The following is a 21,741-nucleotide window of genomic DNA, read 5'->3' on the forward strand; positions in this document are numbered from 1 at the left end:
GTATTATTTTTATTTTATGGACAAGGAAACTGAGACCCTTGAGAGGGTAGAATCTCATTATATTGAAGGGATTATTTTTTTGGAAGGGAAAAACATCGATGTGAGAGAGAAATATCGCTCAGTTGCCTCCTATATGTGCCCCGACAGGGATCAAACCCGAAACCTAGGTATGTTCCCTTCCTGGTAATTGAACTCACCACCTTCTGGTGCACGAGGCAATGCTCCAACCAACTGAGCAACACTGGCCAGGGTGAGGAGTCATGTTTTTAATTTAAGTAGTTATGTTACTTCATTGTAAGCTAAAATATATCCTTTAATATGTTTGTATACTTTTATTTCTGTTTTCTTCCTAGATGTATATTATGTTAAATATTCGAGTTGTGCTAGTTGGACTGGAGATTTGGACAAATGTAAACCTGATCAGCACAATTGGTGGTGCTGGTGATGTGTTGGGGAACTTTGTACAATGGCGGGAAAAGTTTCTTATAACACGTCGGAGACATGACAGTGCACAGCTAATTCTGTAAGTGATTTTTTCTTTTTAAATCCTTATTTGAGGAAACGCTCATTGATTTTAGAGGGAAAAGGAGAGAAAAGAGAGAGAGAAAAAAAACATCAATGTGAGAGAAAACATTGATTGGTTGCCTTACATGTGTGCCCTGACCCGGAACTGAACCTGCAACCTTTTGATATAGGAGATGATGCTCCAGCCACCTGAGCCACACTGGCCAGGGCTAGTTCTGTAAGTGATTTTTAAAAAGTTCTGTTAATGAGATGGTCAGAATAATAACTTTTGTTTGTTTTCTTTTATTAAGGTTATATTTTCTTAAGGTTTTTGATCATTTATTTAAATAAAGAAAACTTAATTTCATACATTAGGACCAAGTGAGAGTATAATAATATCTCTCATCTGTGTTCAATTTCCTGTCACCTTAATCTCATGTCCTTTCACTTTCTTGGGTTTAGTTTACTCTCTCCTTTTGGTATGGCATGTATTCTAGTTTTGCCAGAGCTGACAGCAGTCCCTGAACAGATTACTCACAGTTTGATTGTGAAAGACAGGGCTAAAGGGCTCCTGGCCTTAGTAGCCAGAGCAGCCTCTATTGCCTGCCTCCTTAGGCCTTTATTGGAATTTTTCTCTTTAGATACAATCAGTAGGGTGAGTAATCTTGGGAGCATACATGTTTACATTGTCCTCTAGGAAGGGCATCCAGGGATTAAGCATAAGGATTCCAGTAAACATCAGGGGTCTGCATATGCACAGGCTTGTTTGGAAAGGCCAAGGAATAATTAGTGGCACCACTTTCAATACTCCCCTAAGTCTCCCTAAGTCGGAATTCCGATAAACAGGGCAGGTGGCATTCCACACACTTTCCTTTTATCAGAATGACCTTACAACTTTCCAACCAAGTCTCTTGTGCTCCCCAACATAGTTTCTTTCATCTTGTATCTGAGAAAATATATTTAATAGTCTCAGAACAGATTTTTAAAAAATTATCTTGCCCTAGACAGTCTGGCTCAGCAGATAGAGCATCGGACTGCAGACTGAAGGGTCCCGGGTTCGATTCCGGTCAAGGGCACATGCCCGTGTTGCAGGCTCGATCCCCAGTAGGAGGCCTGTAGGAGGCAGCTGATCAATGACTCCCATCATTGATGTTTTTCTCTCTCTCTCTCTTTCTCTCTTTTCCTCTCTGAAATCGATAAAAATAGTTTTTAAAAAATTATCTCATTTTGACCTTTGATTATTCTGTGGTCTAAGTAACTCATTCTTTCAGAGGTGTGCTTTGTAGTTTGTTTAATAACTTTTTGATTATTTGGATAGGTATAAAATTCGAGGCATGAAATCTTTTTTCTTCAGAATGAATCGAATCTGTTATCTTTTGACTTCCAATATGACTGTTGAGAACCATTAAATCATTCTGATTTCTGATCCTGTATATGTGGCTTCTTAAAATTTCTTTTTCTCTGGAAACTTATAGGATCTTCTCTTAATTCCCAGGTGTCTTAATTTTCTTGATGATAGGCTTTTGTGTATGTCTTTTATCACTGATGTGCTGTGTACTTAGTGGGTAATTTCAGTTTTGAAACTGATGTCCTATAGTTTCAGGAATTATCTTTTGTTTCCTTTCTTCTCTTTGTCTTTTTGTTCTTTTTGGGATATTATCTTAAATTTAACTTTTAAGCTTTTTATTGAGTTTTTAATTTCTGGCTATCTTATTTTTAATGTTTAATAGATGTTTTTCGTTCCCCTGAATATTTTTTTACATAATCAATTTTTTATTTCCTGGATATAATAGTTTTCATAGTCTCTGAAATATTACTGATATATTTTAAATTTTTTTTTAATATATTTTTTATTGATTAAGATATTACATATGTGTCCTTGTCCCCACGTTACCCTCTACCCCCCCACCCCCACCCCCCCCCCGCTCATGCCCTCACCCCCCCATTGTCCATGTCCATTGATTAGGCCTATATGCTTGCATATAAGTCCTTTGGTTGATCTTTCCCCCTTACCCCCACCCTCCCCTACCTTCCCTCCAAGTCCCGACAGTCCAATCAATGCCTCTCCATCTCTGGATCAGTCCTTGTTCATCAGCTTATGTTGTTCATTATATTCCACATATGAGTGAGATCATGTGGTATTTATCCGCTCTCCAGTTCCATCCATGCTGGGGCAAATGGTAAGAGTTCCTTTTTCTTCTTCCTCTTCTTAAAGAATACCTTTCAGCATTTCATATAATGCTGGTTTGGTGGTGATGAACTCCTTTAGCTTTTTCTTATCCGTGAAGCTCTTTATCTGACCTTCTATTCTGAATGATAGCTTTGCTGGATAAAGTAATCTTGGTTGCAGGTTCTTGCTATTCATCACTTTGAATATTTCTTGCCACTCTCTTCTGGCCTGCAAAGTTTCTGTTGAGAAATCAGCTGACAGTCGTATGGGTACGCCCTTGTAGGTAACTGACTGTCTTTCTCTTGCTGCTTTTAAGATTCTCTCTTTATCTTTTGCTCTTGGCATTTTAATTATGATGTGTCTTGGTGTGGTCCTCTTTGGATTCCTTTTGTTTGGGGTTCTCTGCGCTTCCTGGACTTGTAAGTTCATTTCTTTCACCAGGCAGGGGAAGTTTTCTGTCATTATTTCTTCAAAAAGGTTTTCAATATCTTGCCCTCTCTCTCCTTCTGGTACCCCTATAATTCTGATGTTGGTACGCTTGAAGTTGTCCCAGAGGTTCCTTACACTATCTTCATATTTTTGGAATCTCTTTTCTTTTTTCTTTTTCGGTTGGGTATTTTTTGTTCCTTTGTATTTCAAATCTTTGACTTGATTCTTGGGATCCTCTTGTCTGCTGCTGGATCTCTGTAAATTATTCTTTATTTCAGTCAGTGTATGCTTAATTTCTAGTTGGTCCTTTTTCATGTCCTCCATGGTCTCACTATACTTATTGAGGGATTCATTAAATTTATCGGCGGTTTCCATAAAATTCTTGAAAAACCTTATAAATGTGGCCTTGAACTCTATATCCAATCGTTTTCTTTCCTCCATTTCTGCCATTTGTGACCTGTTTCTTTGTCTCCGCATTTTGGCAGCTTCCCTGTGTTGATAGAGTGGCCCTGCGCGCCAGGTGTCCTGTAGGGCCCAGTAGCTCAGCCTTCCCAGTTACCTGGGGTGGACACTCTTGGTGCACTCTTGGTGCCTTGGTTGTTGTAGAATCACTGGGAGGAATTGACCTCCAGGCCAATTGGCTGTGAGAATCAGCTGTGTCTAAAGTGGGAGACCTTCTGTGCTGAAGACACCCTTCTGGGGCAAGACTTGCTTCAGTGGGGCTTTGGTGCTCACTGAGTCTGCTCCCTGAGTGTGTCCCTTATGGATCTGAGGAGTTGCAGTCTGGATGGTCCCCCTCTGACCACTGGGTACAGTGGCTCCTGGATCTAAGGAGGTGCTAATTCAGCCTCTGCCTGAGGCCACACAGCAGGAGCCAAGAAGAGGCTCAGCTGTGAAGCAATGCAAGCCGCTGCGGGGCCTTGGGCCTTCTCTTGGAAGTTCCTGGTCTGCCTGGCTGGGCTGCAGTTAGGTACATTCACATGCAAAAGCCTCTGCCGCAGCCTGGGTGGGGCGGGGTCTCAGGGAATCCAAGGGCGGATCAGGGAGCTATGGCTGATTCTCCGCCCGGAGTCGCGGGTCCCAGTGACCCGCTAATTGCTGCAAGCACCTCTGAGGGAAAGCCACCTTCAAGTTCGCCCGCTGCCGGACAGACCAGCTTCTCCCCGTATGAGACCTGGGTCCCCAGAGACTTCCCGGAACCGGAGTTCAGGGCAGTCGGGAGTTTGTGATTCAAAAAGGCAGCCGCGTCCTCAGGTGCCACCCCCTTTCCTCGCGCGCGCGAGCCGCCGTACCTCTGCACTTCACCTCCGCAGCGCCTCTGGCTCTCAGCGTGCTTCTCTTTCCTTCTAGTTGTCGAATTTACACTCAGCCAGCCTTTCTGTTGTTCTGGATGATGTTTGCTCAGTCCTTTGCGGTAATTTTCAATTGTTGTGGGAGGCGACAATTTCCCGGTGTTTACCTATGCCGCCATCTTAGTTTTTTTTTCATTACTGATATATTTTAAAAATTCTTCTTTTCAACAGCAATTTCATGGTACCTTAATAAAACTTAAACTTATATAAATCACTTAATACAAGTACATTCCAAAAATTTACAGTGAAACCTTCACTGAAAATATTTAAAACATTTTATCCTTAGAAGTTTTCTGGCTTGATAGGCTGGCTATTTGCAAAAAGAAAAAATTCTATTTTATGTAATACTTTTTGCCTCCCTCAATGTTGATGGTACCTAAAAATATATTTTTTTTTTCCAGCGGAGAAACTTCCCCTGATTTTCTTTTGTTTTCTTTTGTTATGTGAGTTAATTTAAAGCAAGGCACTGAAAATGCCAAAATGGATTTTTTATGGCCCTGTAATCACAAAGGATTGGTCCTGACTTTTTAATTAATTTTTAGTAAAATTGCATCTACAAGTGTCCTCATCCCAGTGAGTATGCCATCCAGTTCACATAAGACCAAAAGGAACAGGCATTAAGCATACTCCCTGTGCCTTGCCCAAGTATGCTTACCAAGCTGTCTTTCCCCCTCTTTTTGGTCTCCATCTGTTGTGTTAAAGGTGTTTTGTTTGTGATTAAAATGAGGTACTGAAAGCCTTTTGGAAGCATTGAGTACATGAGAGCGAGCTTGGGGACTTTGGAGTTCACTATATGGTGACCTGGTTGAAAATTTTTCTCGGAAATCCCCTTATGTCAATATCTCAAGTCCTTTTCTCTTGGCTGGTCAGATGTCCCAGAGAAGGATTTAGTCATCCATTTAAAAGATATTCATTAGGTGTACACCATAGACACTGAAGTAGAGCAGTAAACATAACAGACAAAACTTCTTGCTCTCATGGAGTCCATATTCTGGTGGAGGTGATTGGCCATAAATGAGATAAATAAGTATATATAATATCTATATCTATATCTATATACATAAAAGGCTAAGCAACTGTCAGACTGTTCCACTGGTAGGTAGCTATGATAAGCAATGACCACCACGGGGCAGATACTCCAACCGGTAGCTATAACGCACACTGACCACTAGGGAGCAGATGCTCAACGCAGGAGCTGCTGAGTTGCCATGACTTGGCAACAGTGGTTCTCGGGTGATGTACCCCGGAACCAGAGAGGAAGGAGCCCCATTCTGGGATGCATCACCCGAGAACTACCCTCTTGCAATCCGGGACCCCTTAGGGGTTGTCAGACAGCTGATTTTAGTCTGATCCCTGCAGGCTAGGCCAAGGGACCCCACCTGCCAGAGGGACCTTGCTCAGTCCGCAGATGCCCTTCAAGCCATGGCACTGCCCCAGGTGTGGCTGGTTGGGAGGGACCCTGGGGGGTTGGCTCTAGGGCATGTCCGGCCCATCCATCTTGCCCAGTCCTGCCCTGCTAGCCACATTCTAATTAATTTCTTTTCAATGTGACGAATCTGTGCACCAGGCACTAGATAAATAAAGATAAATGGTAAGGTGGAAAAATAAAAGTATTGGAGGAATAAAGTTGAAATTTAGGTAACATGGCAAAATAAGATCTCAGTCAGAAGATTTTGCCTAAAGACCTGAAGGAGGTGAGGGAGTGTTAGGGGTATATATGGGTGAGAAAGTTCCAGGCAGAGGGAACAGGTCCTGGGATACAAGTGATGAACCATATGGAGGCCACTGTGACCTTATTGTTCCCTGTGCATCCTGCCTTGTAGCCTCCTGTGTGCATATGTTCATTGAGTTTGTTCCCTGTCTCTCACAAGAATTTTTGCATAAATAAATGTAATGCATTTTAGGGAGGTTTTTCATTAGAAGGTAGAAAACATTTGGTTTGGTATCTTCATTTTTCTAAAAAATGAATTTGTAATATTAATCTCATTCTCTGATGATAAAAGAAGGCTTTATTGTTTTCTGACTTCAAAATGTTACTTGTTATAACTTTCACCTTTTCTTTTTATTTAGGAAGAAAGGTTTTGGTGGGACTGCAGGAATGGCATTTGTGGGAACAGTGTGTTCAAGGAGCCACGCAGGCGGGATTAATGTGGTACATTTTTGTTCTTGATATTCACCTTTGGCCATCTGCATTAAGAGAGTGTTAAGCATTTCTTGACTTTGTACTTCCTTCCCTCATCCTTAAAACTATATTTTGGGTTTTATCAGGGACAATGTAGAAGTGAAGATGAGTTGGATTAAGTATCCTAATATTTATTAGCTCCTCACTTTTTATGGATGAGAAAATAGAGACCTCACTTAAGAAAATTAAATTAGAACCATGAACTTGTTTTCCCATAGACCACCATGAATAATCTATTGGTGCTAAAATATTTGATCTATTGCTTAAAGAGTCTATCTTCATAGTGTGTTGAGTCACACGAGTTTCTTTGTAGGCTGAAATGTATAAGTACTGATGTTGGATGCTTGATTTATCATATATACTATTAACATTATTGTAATAAATTTCCTTTGTGAAAAAATAATTTCAGAAACAAAACATATCCTTTTGCTCAGAAACCGAGGTAATACCTTCTTGTGTTTGGACAGTTTGGGCAAATCACAGTGGAGACATTTGCATCTATTGTTGCTCATGAGTTGGGTCATAACCTTGGAATGAATCACGATGATGGGAGAAATTGTGTTTGTGGAGCGAAGAGCTGCATTATGAATTCAGGAGCATCGTGAGTAATGAGTTTTTTCTTCTTATTCTTTATAATGTGGTATTGTAGATCAGTATTTCTTAAACTCTGGGATATACTCATGTCTATGTTAAAAAACAGGAAAAATTATCCCTGGTTCCCCTGAAACTAATTACATGATACACCAATGAGAAGTCTGTTTTTTAATTAAATAAATAATTCCTCAAAGCTTTCAGCAAGAAATATTTATTTAGGCACAGGTATGTAGCTACACTCTTCTTTAAACCAGTTGACAGACCAAAAGATATAAGAACATGGAAAAATTTACATCTGAATTACAAATTAGGGAGGGGATTCTGCTCGAATCAGTGCAGGTTAGAATATAGATTGAAGGACAATATGAAACATTTACTCACAAACCTCATGAGAAAACACTATTGTCACTGTAGGTGGAAGACATCTTGATGTAGTCCTAACATTTCCAATTTTATACATAAAGGTGAAAGGAAAGACAAAGAGAAGGAGAAAGAAGCATTAACATTTATTGAACTCTATTTCTGTATCAGGCACTGTTCTAGGCACTTAAAAGGTATTAATCAGTTAATGTGCAACAACCTAATGAGATGTAGGTACTTTGTTATCTCTATGGATGAGGAAACAGGTCACACATCTAAGGAAGTGGTGAAGCTGGGATTTGAAATCAAGAAGTCTAGGTCAAGAGCCTGTGGTCTTAGAACCCCTTCTTTTGCCGGGGTTCAAAAATAATTACAATTGAGGGTCTAAGGGTAAACAAGAACCATTGAGTTGTTGGGCTTCTTTTTGATGCAGAGTTCTCAGAAGGCAACAAGGTTCCATCCTGCTTTAGTAGGCAGTTGTACTAAGCAGAGAACTGGACAAGACCACAGTGCATGTGTGGATTAGAAGCTGAGTCAGAGAAAAAATTAGATATGAAAGTTGTTCATCTCTAACAAACACAGATGAAGATTTCATATGGGGAATATCCATGGCCCTAAGGATTCACTCTCTTTTCTATTTTCCTCAAGCTCCTAGGGCACTGAAAAAATAATAAAACTTCTGTTAGCCATCACTCTAAATGTGAGAATATAGTTGTAATCACATCCTGGTATAAAGGGGAAGCACTCAAGCAGGATTTACTGCAGAATTTATTGGTTTTTGAGCAAATACTAGGCTGAAAAATAGATATGGAAGAATTAGTATAGCACTTATGAAAAAACTATCCTTAATAGAAGTGTAATTATATTCACAAGAAAAGTCATGATTGTAAAATATTTTATGTTGGACAGGGAAGTAAGTTTAGTGTTTGCTCTGGCTGGCAGTGAAGTTGAGGAAGACATAGATTCAGGGTAAAAGAAAGAAATAATCAACAGTGAGATAAAATAAGACACTAATGAAAAAAGGAACATCAAGAGGAAGGAATGTCATGAAACAGTGCTGTAGTGGAATTTAAAAAGGTATGACCCATACTTCATTCATTCATCAAATATTTATTGAGGACTATGTGCTAGACTTTGTTTTAGGCACTTAGACTATCTCAGTGAGTTAGATAAAGACTTGTCCTTTACAGTATTTACATTTTAATGGTGGAAGACAACATATTAACCTAATAAATACATCAGTAATAGGTTACAAACCATTATAATTATATTCAGGAAACACTCCTGTATCAAAGAGACTCAAAATAAGACAAAAATTACCACTTTTCATTTATGAGATATATAATCATTAATGAACATTTGTCATAGTTTTTTTAATTTTACGTTATTAAGTTATATAATGTAAAAAGCACCTCAAGGGAAAATGTTCCCATATATTAGAGAAAATTTTTAAATCTCTTTCTTAATCATTGACAGATTATGTAAACAAAACACATATAAAATGTAAACAGAAGTCTGGAAGAAACTTTCTGAAAAATTAAAAGAGAGTTTATGCAGGTAATGATTTGCAAACCAGGAAATGTAGCCCTTGGTATGAACCAAATAGATCAGTGGTTCTCAACCTTCCTAATGCTGCGACCCTTTAATACAGTTCCTCATGTTGTGGTGACCCCCGATTTCATGGTTACAAATTGAACATAATTAAAGCATAGTGATTAATCACAAAAACAATATGTAATTATATATGTATTTTCCGATGGTCTTAGGCGACCCCTGTGAAAGGGTCGTTCGACCCCCAAAGGGGTCGCAACCCACAGGTTGAGAACCGCTGAAATAGACGTTCCAAAATGGATGGTGGGATAAGGCAAGGTTTATAAAGGCAAAAATTGTAAAGAGCTAACAATCAAAGAGATGGGTTGCTAGGGGAAATGAGACCGTAAACTTACAGTATTTGTTTTCTGATTGGTAGGGGCAACTGTACTTTTAACAGTTGGTTGACTCAGTGGCCAAGCATGTGGGGTTTGAGATGAGAACAATAGGTAATATATGATTAAGCATTTGTCAACATCCTAGTTTCAGCCCAGGCCGTAGAACAAAAGGCTGTTTTCTTATCACACAATTATAGTACAGGAAGTATTATTTAACAGTGATTCAAGGAGTATGATTAACAAACAGTACAGGGGCTACTGCTTACTCTGTGGGTGGGTTCTGAGCCCAAAAGGGCAAGTTATGCTTTGTAAGCAGCTTCAGAGATCAAGCTGCAAAAATCCAAATATTGGGCCACAAATTATGATATTAAATTTCTGATAAGTCCTTAAGATTATAGAGGTTTAAATAAATATTAGTATGGTTAATTTTATAAGTAAAACTTCAGGTGTCCAGTTGACCGTATATTTTACCCAAAGAAGACTTACTTAAACATGTATATAAGATGATGTCAAATATTAGGCAACCTATCATTTTCCCTGTGAGAAGAGCTGCAAATAAATTTATTTTATTTTTTTTTGGCTAACTTAAAAATATAACCTTATAGGGATGTAAAAGACATAAAGGGAGGGAATGTAATTGGCTCTTGGAGAGGAAAACAGTAGCTATTAGGAGGGACTGGCCCTACAGAAGTTGAAATAATGGGAAACTGCAAACATAAGGTGACCTGATGGAGAGGGATCCAGAGGAACTAATCTGCCTTATTCTCCTACTGCCTTCTTGTCTCTGCCAGTGCCTCTTATTTGGCTGTGTTTTATTGGATACAGTCCATATAGGTCATTCTCCAGCAAGCATAGAGCACAGTGGAAAAGGATGGGGATGATATTTGTCAGTCCCATTACCTTATCTTGTTTTGCATCAGCTAATGCATTGAATAAGGAAAAGATTTAGGAATAATTATTTGAAAAGGGGAAAGTTCAGATGATATGATTGTCTAGTTTTGAACAGCAAGGAAATCAATTAAATAGAATTAGAAATATAGTTATAAGTGTATAAAATAAATAGATTCCCTTTAAACCAGTTATAACCATTTTGAAAAAACATGAGGGGAAAAACCTGTTTTTATTTGTCTAAAGTTCAAGATATCTCAGAATCAAGATGAATATAACCCAGGCTGGATTTATTATTATATATTCATTATTGTGACTTCCCATTTTTCTTCTTCTGATTTTAAAAGAAACTAATTTTAAACATTTTTGTGGGCCATTGAAAGTATGAGGGGTCCTAGGCATGTGCCTATTGTGCCTAAGTTGGCCCAGGCTCCTGAGGCACCTCCTTAGAAGCTCCAGGGCACTGGAGAGTGTGGTTTGTGAATCACTAGTGGTTAATAATATGTTGGTCTAAAAATGTATTTATCCATGTGAAAAAGGGATATATGAAATATCATAGTGTGAATTATAACTATCTTTAAACATATGAACATGTGAAAAAAGATCGTGAGGATGTATGCCAAAAGTTTAACTGGTTGTGTCTTTTGGGGTAATCTTTCAGGTCATTTTTTGATTTTTCTTCTGGCTTTTCTATATTTTTTTGAATTATTTTGTTCTGAGAAATTATTTTTAACTAGGAACTAGAGAAAAATTATTTAATACAAGTGTTCTGGAAAAAGCGTAGGTGCCATTCTGTTATAAATATAAATATTTAATAGTATTGAACTTTTAGGTGATTGCTGTTACCAGTGTTCCCTGGAATATATTCTTGAGAACTGATAATGTATGCTGGAAATATTGTACTGCTGATTTTGTTGTGGAGTTTTAAAATTTATTTATTTAAAAATATTTTTATTGATTTCAGAGAGGAAGGGAGAGGGAGAGAGAGATAGAAACATCAATGATGAGAGAGCATCATTGATCGGCTGCCTCCTGCACACCTCCACTTGGGTTCAAGCCCACAACCTGGGCATGCGCCCCAACTGGGAATCGAACCCTGACCTCTGGTTCATAGCACAGTGCTCAACTGCTGAGCCATGCTGGCTGGGCTTAAATTAATTTTTAAAAAATTTTCAGAGGATAATTATATTTCAAATATATCTGAGTGGATTGTCTTGATATTATTTTCCCATTACTACCAGTACCATAATAGTTTCACACTTTTATTTAGCAATCTAATAAGGATTTTAGGATACATATATTTGTTGATGGTTGCCTTGGCCTTTTGGGGAGGTTCTGTGATTGTGTAACAAGGTAGTATGTGAGTTTCCACATATTTTCTTGATCTTGTAATAATTTTATATGTTAGTGTAGTAAGTTAAAATAAATGAGGGCTAAAAGAAGAATGTCCTGTTTGTAAGTTACTTGTCTGGGGCAGAGAGATAGCTTGTGGGCAAGTATAAGTATTGGATAAGTGTAAGTAGTCACTACTTGCAAATGTTCACCACTTGAGTTTCTGTCTTTGTTTTATTGTTCTTTTGTATATGAAGCAGAAATATGTTGGGCTTACTGGGTTGAAATGGGGCATGGCTCAAGAATGGCCTTAAGTTTGGAGATGTAGTTAAAGAGACAGTTGGGACTGGGGAGGTTTTGTAAGGAATAAAATATCAGCATTTCATTGCTTATAGGGGATTAGCACAGAAGCACTTTAGGAATGGTTGGCTAAAATTGGGTCCATAGCAAACACAGAGATCCTTGGAAGCTATAATCTGAGGCAATACTTGTAATAGCTTGGTCCTAAAAGACTTCTAATGAAGGCACATTGATTTCTAGATCTAGAAATACCAAGTTTTGGAGAATGAAAGGTTTTCCACCTTCCAAAAAAGAGCATAAGTGACACCCGAATGAAGGGGGACCTGCTTCTCTTGAGGGAAATGTGAACTATCCCAGAGAGGACATTGCACTAACTTCCACTTTGAACAGGGAAGTGTTCTGGGCAGAGGACAGAATAGGACAGATAGTGTTGGACTGACAATTTAAGATGTGGTGGGCCTCATTAGACAGATGGCTTTAGCCTGTTCCTCAATGGAATGGACTGACTTGCTCCACCAGATGGCAATACATTTCTTAGATTTATTAATGGTGCTGTTTTCTGTTGCAGCATCGTGTGTGTGTGTGTGTGTGTGTGTGTGTGTGTGTGTGTGTGTGTGTGTGTTGTTTTTAAATCAGAGAGAGCCTGCTCTGCAACTCAAGTTTCCCTCTTATTCTGTGTCCTTTATCTTTGACTCTCTCTCTCTCTCTCTCTCTCTCTCTCTCTCTCTCTCTCTCTCTCTCTATATATATATATATATATATATATATTGATTTCAGAGAGAGGATGAGAAGAGAGAGAGATAGAAACGTGAATGATGAGAGAGAATCATTGATTGGCTGTCTCTTGCACTTTCCCCACTGGGGACCGAGCCTGCAACCCAGGCATATGCCCCTACCAGAAATCAAACTGTGACCTCCTGGTTCATGGGTCCGATGCTCAACCACTGAACCACACTGGCCGGATGATTCTATTTTCTTACTGATGATTGCTTCCTATCAATGCTATGACCCGTCAGCTTTCTGATCTCTAACAACCACCATCAGGTTGAGCAAAGTCATCTTTTATTTTTTTTTCTATAGGATTTGTTAGTCCTGATTAAGGAACCTTCTAGTTTACTGTATGCTGCCGAGCCTAGCTGTAGGAAGGGAAGCACTGCAAATAACTCTTGCTGGGTCTTCTTATTCTGGTACAACTTGTGATATATTAGGACAAAACATTTTTATTGTCACAAATAAAACTTACAGAAAATGGTTATTTCTTTAAAACGTATACATAATCCAAACACTTCTTACTACTTCCACTGCTGTCGGGCTGCTCTGTCATTGTTAAGTATAATTCTACAGTAGCCTTTTGCATAGTAACCATTCAGATCTAGTCGCTCCTGCTCAACACTTTCTATTGTCATTCTCTCCCTTCTCCCTCTTCCCAATCTCCTCCTTTCTCTCATAGTAAAAGTCAATTTCTTACAATGGCCTATTCCCACCTTTACTGATGGTATCTCACATTACCCATTCCTTCACTGACTCGCTCCCGCTCCAACCTTTCTGGCTTCTTTATTTTTTCTTGAGCATGCCAGGCAGGCTTCTATTTTAGGGTTTTTGTACTTGTTCCTTCTCCCTGTAATGTTCCCTTGCCCCAGATAGCCAGTTTTGATTCAGTTGTCACAATGTTTGAAATGCCAGTCCTGACAGCTCTTTTAAAAATTGCAATCGCTTCTTTGCCTACACAGGTTATCCCCTTCACCTCTTCACCTTTTTCCTCAATTGCACTTATCACCTAATATACCATTGAATTTACTTATATATCTTTTAAATATATTTTTATTGATTTCAGAGAGGAAGGGAGAGGGAGAGAGAGAGAGAAAATCAACGATAGAAGAGAATCATTGATTGGCTGCCTCCTGCACACCCCCTACTGGGGATCAAGCCCGCAACCTGGACATGTGCCCTTGACTGGAATCGAATCTGGGACCCTTCAGTTTACAGGCTGATGCTCTATCCACTGAGCCAAACTGGCTAGGGCTTGAATATACTTATTAAGTTTACAGTCTCATTCACTTGAACGTCACCTTCACAGGGATGGGGATTTTCGCTTTGTTTACTAGTACTGTTTTATCCCTTAACAAAGAAGAATGCCTTGAACATAAAAAATGTTTAACAAATATTTGTTGAATGAATGATACTGTAAAAAAAGACTCCTTACTATATCCTTAAACAGAGAGTAGCAAGAAAAAGAATGTGGAAAACAAGTGTTGTTATTGTCAAAAAGCTTGTGCCATACCTTTCCTTTCTGTGTGAGTCAAAATATTGGCTTTACTCATTCTTTTGTAATAGGCAATTGATCATTCATGTTCCTTCTCTGCCAATCTGTTAAAACCCTTCAGCATCTCATATTCAAAGATGTTTTTTTCAAGTAGTAGTTAATAGTACCAAAATGTTCTAGACAGACTGCCTTCCATTCCCAAGAGCCTAGATCCAGGACTATCTCCTTCCCTGGAGATTTTGGGTCAGTTAGCAAAGAAGAGTGTAAACTGAATACCCAGGAGACAAAATTTCACAGGAAGGAACTGTTCCTTAGATTCCTGGGATTTACAGAGACTCAACATAGATAGGAATGCTTCCTCAAACACTATAATGCAACCGTTTTTATTCCACTGCTACTTTGGCAACATTGCTCAACCTGATGAAAAAGAGGTTCTTTCAGGGCACTAAATTCCCCCGATAAAATTTTAATGTGAGTTGGATTTCTCAAAGATTCTTGTTGTATATTTGGGTGTGTTTCCCACTAGTCTTCAAAAGTAAATATAGTTAGTGGGAATATGTGAAAATATTTTATAGTGACTGAGTAAGACAATAAGTAAAAAGAAGATTGGGTAAACGTATAGCTAGCTCCGAATACTTGAAGACCTTTTACTATGGAATATAAATAAAACTTAATTCTGGATAGGACTAGATCATCTTTAAACTGTCTTCTGATGAGATTTATGATATTATATTTCAATGAAAGTGATTGTTTGGAAGATTTTTTTTAATAGAGGTATAATATATTGTAATCCAAATAGTAATTATTATATAGTAAGTGAAATAATGTTTTATATATTTTAGAAATAGACATTAATTCTCATTTCTCTCTATTTTGGTTAGCTTATTAACTGCTGTTTTAAATATTCATTTCTAGTTGGTTGAAGACATGACATACATTTTTTGAAAAGAGTAATTGCTGTGACATGAGTTCTTTTTCTTGATGTTTATTATAGAGGTTCCAGGAACTTCAGCAGTTGCAGTGCAGAGGACTTTGAGAAGTTAACTTTAAATAAAGGAGGAAACTGCCTTCTTAATATTCCCAAGCCTGATGAAGCCTATAGTGCTCCTTTCTGTGGCAATAAGTTGGTGGACCCCGGGGAAGAGTGTGACTGTGGTTCTCCAAAGGTCAGTTGAATGTTTGCTTTCTGCTTTGTTACATTCCTTCAGGGTTTGCAAAAAATAAAATAGCTTGCTGTGGACAACTGTGGCACAGGCGCTAAAGGAAAGCTTAGTGGCAGAAAGAGGATTGGCATTTTCCTTGTGGGGACGTGTTCCTGGGACTGGTCATCTCCTTCCCAGAACATAACCAATGGTGTCATCTGTTTTGATGTCAAGGAAAGCGCCATGCCGACTCTTTATTTTTTTGTGCTAGCTTCTACCATTTCTGTTATGGTTATTGGGTCATTTATTTACTTTAAAGACTGACTCAGTTTTTCACTTGGCTCTACTTGTAAGCTCTCACATTCTGCCTGGCACTGCCATTGCAGAAATATTTATTTGGTTGAACTCATTTTAATAGTAAATTGAAACTGGCTCATTCTCCAGAGCCCTTCATTAACAAAGTTCTTAGCACTGAATTGACATCCTTCCTTAATTAACCTCTAGTTTACCTACTGAGCTGTGGTTTTATCACACCTGATGCCCATACCTATTTCCATTTACCCATGCTCATCTTTATTATTGTTCTGTATCTTAGCCATTCTCCTCTCCAAATGGCCTCCTCCTAGGCATAGGTAGGAGAAGCTGGGGGATGGTCATTGGAAAAAAGAAAAGGGAGAGACATATGTACTACTATTTGTAATACTTTAAACAATAATAAAAAAAGAAATTTGTTCATTTTTGTGTAAGCTTCACTCTATTCTCAGTCTTTCCCAAAAGTTCTTCTTTTTTACCCGACCACACCTGGCTTTGCTGGAAGACTTCCCATTATGGAAAGGCAGTATGTATTATATGATGAAATTGTAATTGGCCTTCATCGCATTATTGCTGCATGTCAGGACTTCTGCTCAATGTTTTACATGGTATAATTCTCACAGTAGCCCAAACAGATTGATATTTTTTTATATCCTCATTTTCAAATGAGGAAAATAAGGCCTAATAAAGCATGTTTAATTTCTAAATTAACATTATGCTATTAGGATGACCAAATTCTTTGCCTTTCCAGGCATTCTCAATTCTTTATCCTTACATATTTTATGTTTTTAAAAATAATTTATTCTTAAAAAATATACTTTTATTGTTGATAGTATTACAGATGTCCCTCATTCCCACTCTTTCCACCCATTGGAGATGCAAGCCTGGCAAATCAATAAATGTGATACATCACATAAGCAAAATGAAGGACAAAAATTACATGATCACATATGCACACTCTGGCCTACATGCCAAGATAGAGAGGTCTTTATAGAAGGGAAAAGGAAGTTAGAACCATATCACTCTATTATTAACATAGAGTTCTTCCTGTAGGATTTTGTGGAATGTGAAAACTTCCATAAGCTCTAGCTCCTCCCATATACCCTCTCAACTGATTATATTTGCTTCAAGTTTCATTTAGTTTTTATCACTTTTCATATGCTTTTAGACCATATGCATAATTTTCTTCTGAGTTATTTTATATCCCACATAAGTTTATATGTTGTGCTGTTGATTTTTTTAAATCTACTTCTAGCAACTCATGTATTATGGGCAAAGTCCTTTGTGAATATGTTTTAATATTTCCTCTCTTTTGCTTATCATTAAGCTTAAAAAAATTAATCAACTTTATTTCTTAGAGCAGTTTTAGGGTCAAAGCAAATTTGAGTGGAAAGTACCAAGAGTTCCATATATTGCCTGTCCCGCACACAAGCACTTCTCCATTGTGCCTGTCATAGCGACTGGTTGTTCCAGTCATTCTGGCATTTCTGTTGCTTGGCTTTTATATATATAGATGTGAAACTGTCACTACTATCAAGATAATGAACATATCATCCAAAAAGTTCTTTGCAACCCTTGGTAATCCCCCATTCTCCTCAGACAATCACTGATCTGTTTTTTTGACATTACACATTAGTGTGCATTTCCTAGAGTTTCATGTAAGTGGAATACTCTTTTTTTGTCTAGCTTCATTCACTCAGCATAATTCTTTCGAGATTATCCACATTGCTACAGTGTCAGTAACTCATTTGTTTGTATTGTTGTTTACCAACAATAGTATGATAAACTACAATAAATTGAATAGTATGGATAAACTATAGTTTGTCAATTCATCTCTTGATGTATATTTGTGGTGTTTCTGGTATTTTGCTATTAACACAAAAAGCTGCTTGAACATTCACCTACAAGTCTTTACATGAACTTATGTTTTCATTTCTCTTGGGTAATGCAAAAAGTTCCATGTATTTTTTTTTTAACCCCGTCTCCCTCAAAGGTGACATCTTATTTTAATAAGAAATAAGAAAGCTAGTTTTCCTTCCTTTCTCACCTTTTCTCCCTTTCCCCTATCTTCTTCTCTCTTCTGTTTTTCCTTCCTTTCCTGAACAATTCAGAGCTGAAGACATCAGTTGGAACATAGGAGAGTAGGTGTCTCTGTGGGTAGGAGCTTGTGGGGTTGGAGAGTAATGGTGCCCCAAAGTGGGGTGAGAGAAGCCAAGAAAGATAAAAAGCCACTGTTCTCAAAACTGCCTGGTACTGGCACAAGAACAGACATATAGACCAATGGAACAGAACAGAGAACCCAGAGATTGACCCAAGCCATTATGCTCAATTAATATTTACAAAGGAGGCAAGACCATACAGTGGAGTCAAGACAGTCTCTTCAATAAATGGTGTTGGGAAAATTGGACAGATAGATGCAAAAAAAAAAAAAAAAAAAATGAAACTAGACCACCAACTTACACCATACACAAAAATAAACTCAAAATGGATAAAGGACTTAAACGTAAGAAGGGAAACCATAAAAATCTTAGAAGAACCCATAGGCAACAAAATAGCAGACACATGTTGCAGCAATATCTTTACCGCTACAGCTCCTAGGGCAATGGAAACTAAGGAGGAAATAAACAAATGGGACTACAGCAAAATAAAAAGCTCTGCACAGCAAAAGAAACCATCAACAAAACAACAAGAAAGCCCACTGCATGGGAGAACATATTTGCCAATGTTATCTCTGCTAAGGGTTTAATCTCCAGCATTTACAGGGAACTCATACAACTCAACAAAAGGAAAATAATCCAATCAAAAAAATGGGCAAAGGACCTAAATAGACACTTTTTGAAGAGGACACTCTGAAAGCCAAGAGTCACATGAAAACATGCTCAAAGTCACTAATCCGAGAGATACAAATCAAAACAACAATGAGGTACCATCTCACAACTGTCAGGATGGCTATCATCAACAAATCAACAAACGACAAGTGCTGGCGAGTATTTGGAGAAAAGGAACCCTCTTGCACTGTTTGTGGGAATGCAGACTGGTGCAACCACTGTGGAGAACAGTATGGTGTTTACTCAAAAAATTAAAAATTGAACTTTCATTTGACCCAGTAATCCCACTTCTAGGAATGTATCCCAGAAAACAGAAACACCAATCAGAAAGGATATATGCACCCCTACATTCATAGCAGCACAATTTACAATAGCTAAGATTTGGAAACAGCCCAAGTGCCCATTAGCAGATGACAGGATTAGAAAACTGTGGTACATCTGCACAAAGGAAATCTATGCTGGTGTAAAAAAGAAGGAATTCTTATCATTTGCAACAGCATGGATGGAACTAGAGAGCATAAGTTATGCTAAACGAAATGAGCCAGTCAGAGAGAGATAAATATCACATGATCTCACTCATTTGTGGAATATAATGAACAAAATAAACTGATGAATAAAAATAGAACCAGAGACATAAAAGCATTGAACAGACTCTATAACCTATGAGGGAAGGTGGATAAGAGATCAACCAAAGGACTTGTATGCATGCATATCAGCAAAACCAATGGACATAGGGGGGTGAGACTTGTGCTTGGGGTTAAGGGTGGCTGGGGAGAAGTCAATGGGGGGAAAAAAAGAGACTCATGTAATACTTTAAACAATAAAGAATTTAAATTAAAAAGAAAAGAATGTCCACATAGGGTGAAGACCCATTCAACAGAGAACAACAAGAGACCCTGAGCATGAAGAGAAATGCATTAATTTCCTTGTGATGGTTAAATATACTATTATGGACTAAATGTGTCACCCCTAAATTCATATGGGATAGATCTTAGGGACAGATCTCTGATCTGATAGGTCTGGTGTCCTTATAAGAAGAGATTCTAGAAAGTTCTCTTGCTCTCTTTTTCTGAACACACACACACACTGAAAAAAGGCCTTTTAAGAATACAGCAAGAAGGCAGCTGTCTGCAAGCCAGGAAGAGAGTCCTCACCAGAAACTGAATTGGCTGGAACTTTTATCCTAGATGTCTAGCTTCCAGAGCTGTGACATAATAAATTTCTTTTGCTTAAGCCATCATCTATGGTATCTTGTTCTGGCAGTACCAGCAGATGAAGACACATACTCTCAATGATTTCAATCCTTTGATGTATGTTGAGACCTGGTAGTTGCAACTAAAGAATCACTGACAAATCCAGCATAGTGACTTGTTTCCAGAGATTAATTGCTATTGTCAGATTAGAAAGAGATAGATTTGAGGTCTAAGATAAGAATTTTATTAATGATTATTGATGACAATAACTCATTTTTTATTGCCAGTCATTTTCTTTTCACAGGAATGTGAATTGGACCCTTGTTGTGAAGGAAGTACTTGTAAGCTTAAATCATCTGCTGAATGTGCATATGGTGACTGTTGCAAAGACTGTCTGGTAAGAAATTCCTCCCTATTTTGAAAAAAAAAATAGAAAAAGGAACAATATTATATATCAAAATTTCTTTTCTCTGATCTGTAAGAGAGCATTATTTTTATTACATGATTACGTGAAACATTTCATGGCACTTGTTTGCAGTTTTGCATCATATTCTCTTTACTACAATCTAATAAGATTTTTTTCCTAAGTAGAAACATTTTTTAATTTTAAGAGTAATCTATGTTTTTTATTAAAAATTCCACAGTACCAAAGTATAGAAAACAGACATGGAAGACTATCATTTTAACCTGCCTGACATAGCCATTTTTGATAATATGTTATTAATTTAGTTATTTTTTTCTGTATAGATGTGATTGTGTGTGTGTGTGTGTGTGTGTGAATGTGTGTGTGCACATGCATGCATGGGGGGGTTAAGTTGCTAAACATAGATACATATATTTTTCCTATTGGTATTTTCAATAAGATACAATGGGCTTTCTTCCATTTGTGTAGTTCTACATGGTTATATAGTTAGTACTTCTTTGTGTGGTTATACTGTAATTTCTTTACCTGGTCAATTGATGATAGGCATTTAGATTGCTTCCAATTTTTGTTTATAAGTAGTATTTTTGGGGCAGTGTATGAATATTAACATTTTTGACACATTTCACATACTTCCCACAGATGTACCATCCTATACCCACCAGTCTAGTCACATGCTTGTTTCCTTACATTAAGATTGGTTTCTAGCAAGTGTTATAATCCTGGTTAGTTTGATAGGTTTAATGTGCTTTTATATCTTTGTTTAATTTTCATTTCCTTCTTTTTAAAAAATATTTTTATTGATTTCAGAGAGGAAGGGAGAGGGAGAGAGAGAGAAAAACATCAATAATGAAAGAATATCATTTTTTGGCTGCCTCCTTCACGCCCCACACTGGGGATTGAGCCCACAACCTGATATGTACCCTGACTATAATTGAACCATGACCTCCTGGTTCATAGGTCGCTGCTCAACCACTGAGCCATACCAGTAAGGCAAATCTGCATTTCTTTTGATTATCAATGAGGTTATGTTTTTTTTTTTCTGTATTTCATGACTTTTATTAATTGCCTGTTATTGGCCTCTGTTCATTTTCCATTGGGTTATGTAATCTTTTGTTGTTATTAGAACTTTTATACATATAGATATCATAGTTTCAAATTTGATTAATTTGAGGGAATTGTTCTAATATTCTTGTTTCATTTGAATCTTATTACCCTAGTTTCTTCCAGGAGGTACTTTATGTAGAGGAAAAACAAATGAATGTGATGTTCCAGAATATTGCAATGGTACTTCTCAGTTCTGTCAGCCAGATGTTTTTATTCAGAATGGATATCCTTGCCAGAATAACAAAGCCTATTGTTACAACGGCATGTGCCAATATTATGATGCTCAGTGTCAAGTCATCTTTGGCTCAAGTAAGATATTTTATTTATAATTGATTGCTTTGATTTTTTTTGCTTTAGTTTTGATTAAAAGTGGAAATAAAAATTACAGTATATATACACATATACATAATATCAAATTTTAGTTTTAATAAATTTA

The 21,741-nt window shown here is 37.6% G+C and overlaps 1 protein-coding gene across 5 annotated transcripts in view; it reads left to right on the forward strand.

The window, feature by feature from the left end:
• Positions 1-21,741, forward strand: part of ADAM9 (ADAM metallopeptidase domain 9) — a 102,547-nt gene that overhangs the window by 34,752 nt on the left and 46,054 nt on the right. For all 5 annotated transcript variants that reach the window (XR_004966028.1, XM_036298858.1, XM_036298856.1 and 2 more), the window contains 6 exons: positions 354-523; positions 6,526-6,607; positions 7,105-7,238; positions 15,297-15,468; positions 20,082-20,174; positions 21,419-21,614. Coding sequence is in view for 4 of the 5 variants with exons in the window: in XM_036298858.1 (XP_036154751.1) it covers positions 354-523; positions 6,526-6,607; positions 7,105-7,238; positions 15,297-15,468; positions 20,082-20,174; positions 21,419-21,614 (847 nt within the window). In the remaining variant the exon portion in view is untranslated. The remainder of the gene's footprint in view (positions 1-353; positions 524-6,525; positions 6,608-7,104; positions 7,239-15,296; positions 15,469-20,081; positions 20,175-21,418; positions 21,615-21,741) is intronic.

Source organism: Myotis myotis, unplaced genomic scaffold (genome assembly GCF_014108235.1).
Source record: "Myotis myotis isolate mMyoMyo1 unplaced genomic scaffold, mMyoMyo1.p scaffold_m19_p_3, whole genome shotgun sequence".
NCBI lineage: Eukaryota > Metazoa > Chordata > Mammalia > Chiroptera > Vespertilionidae > Myotis > Myotis myotis.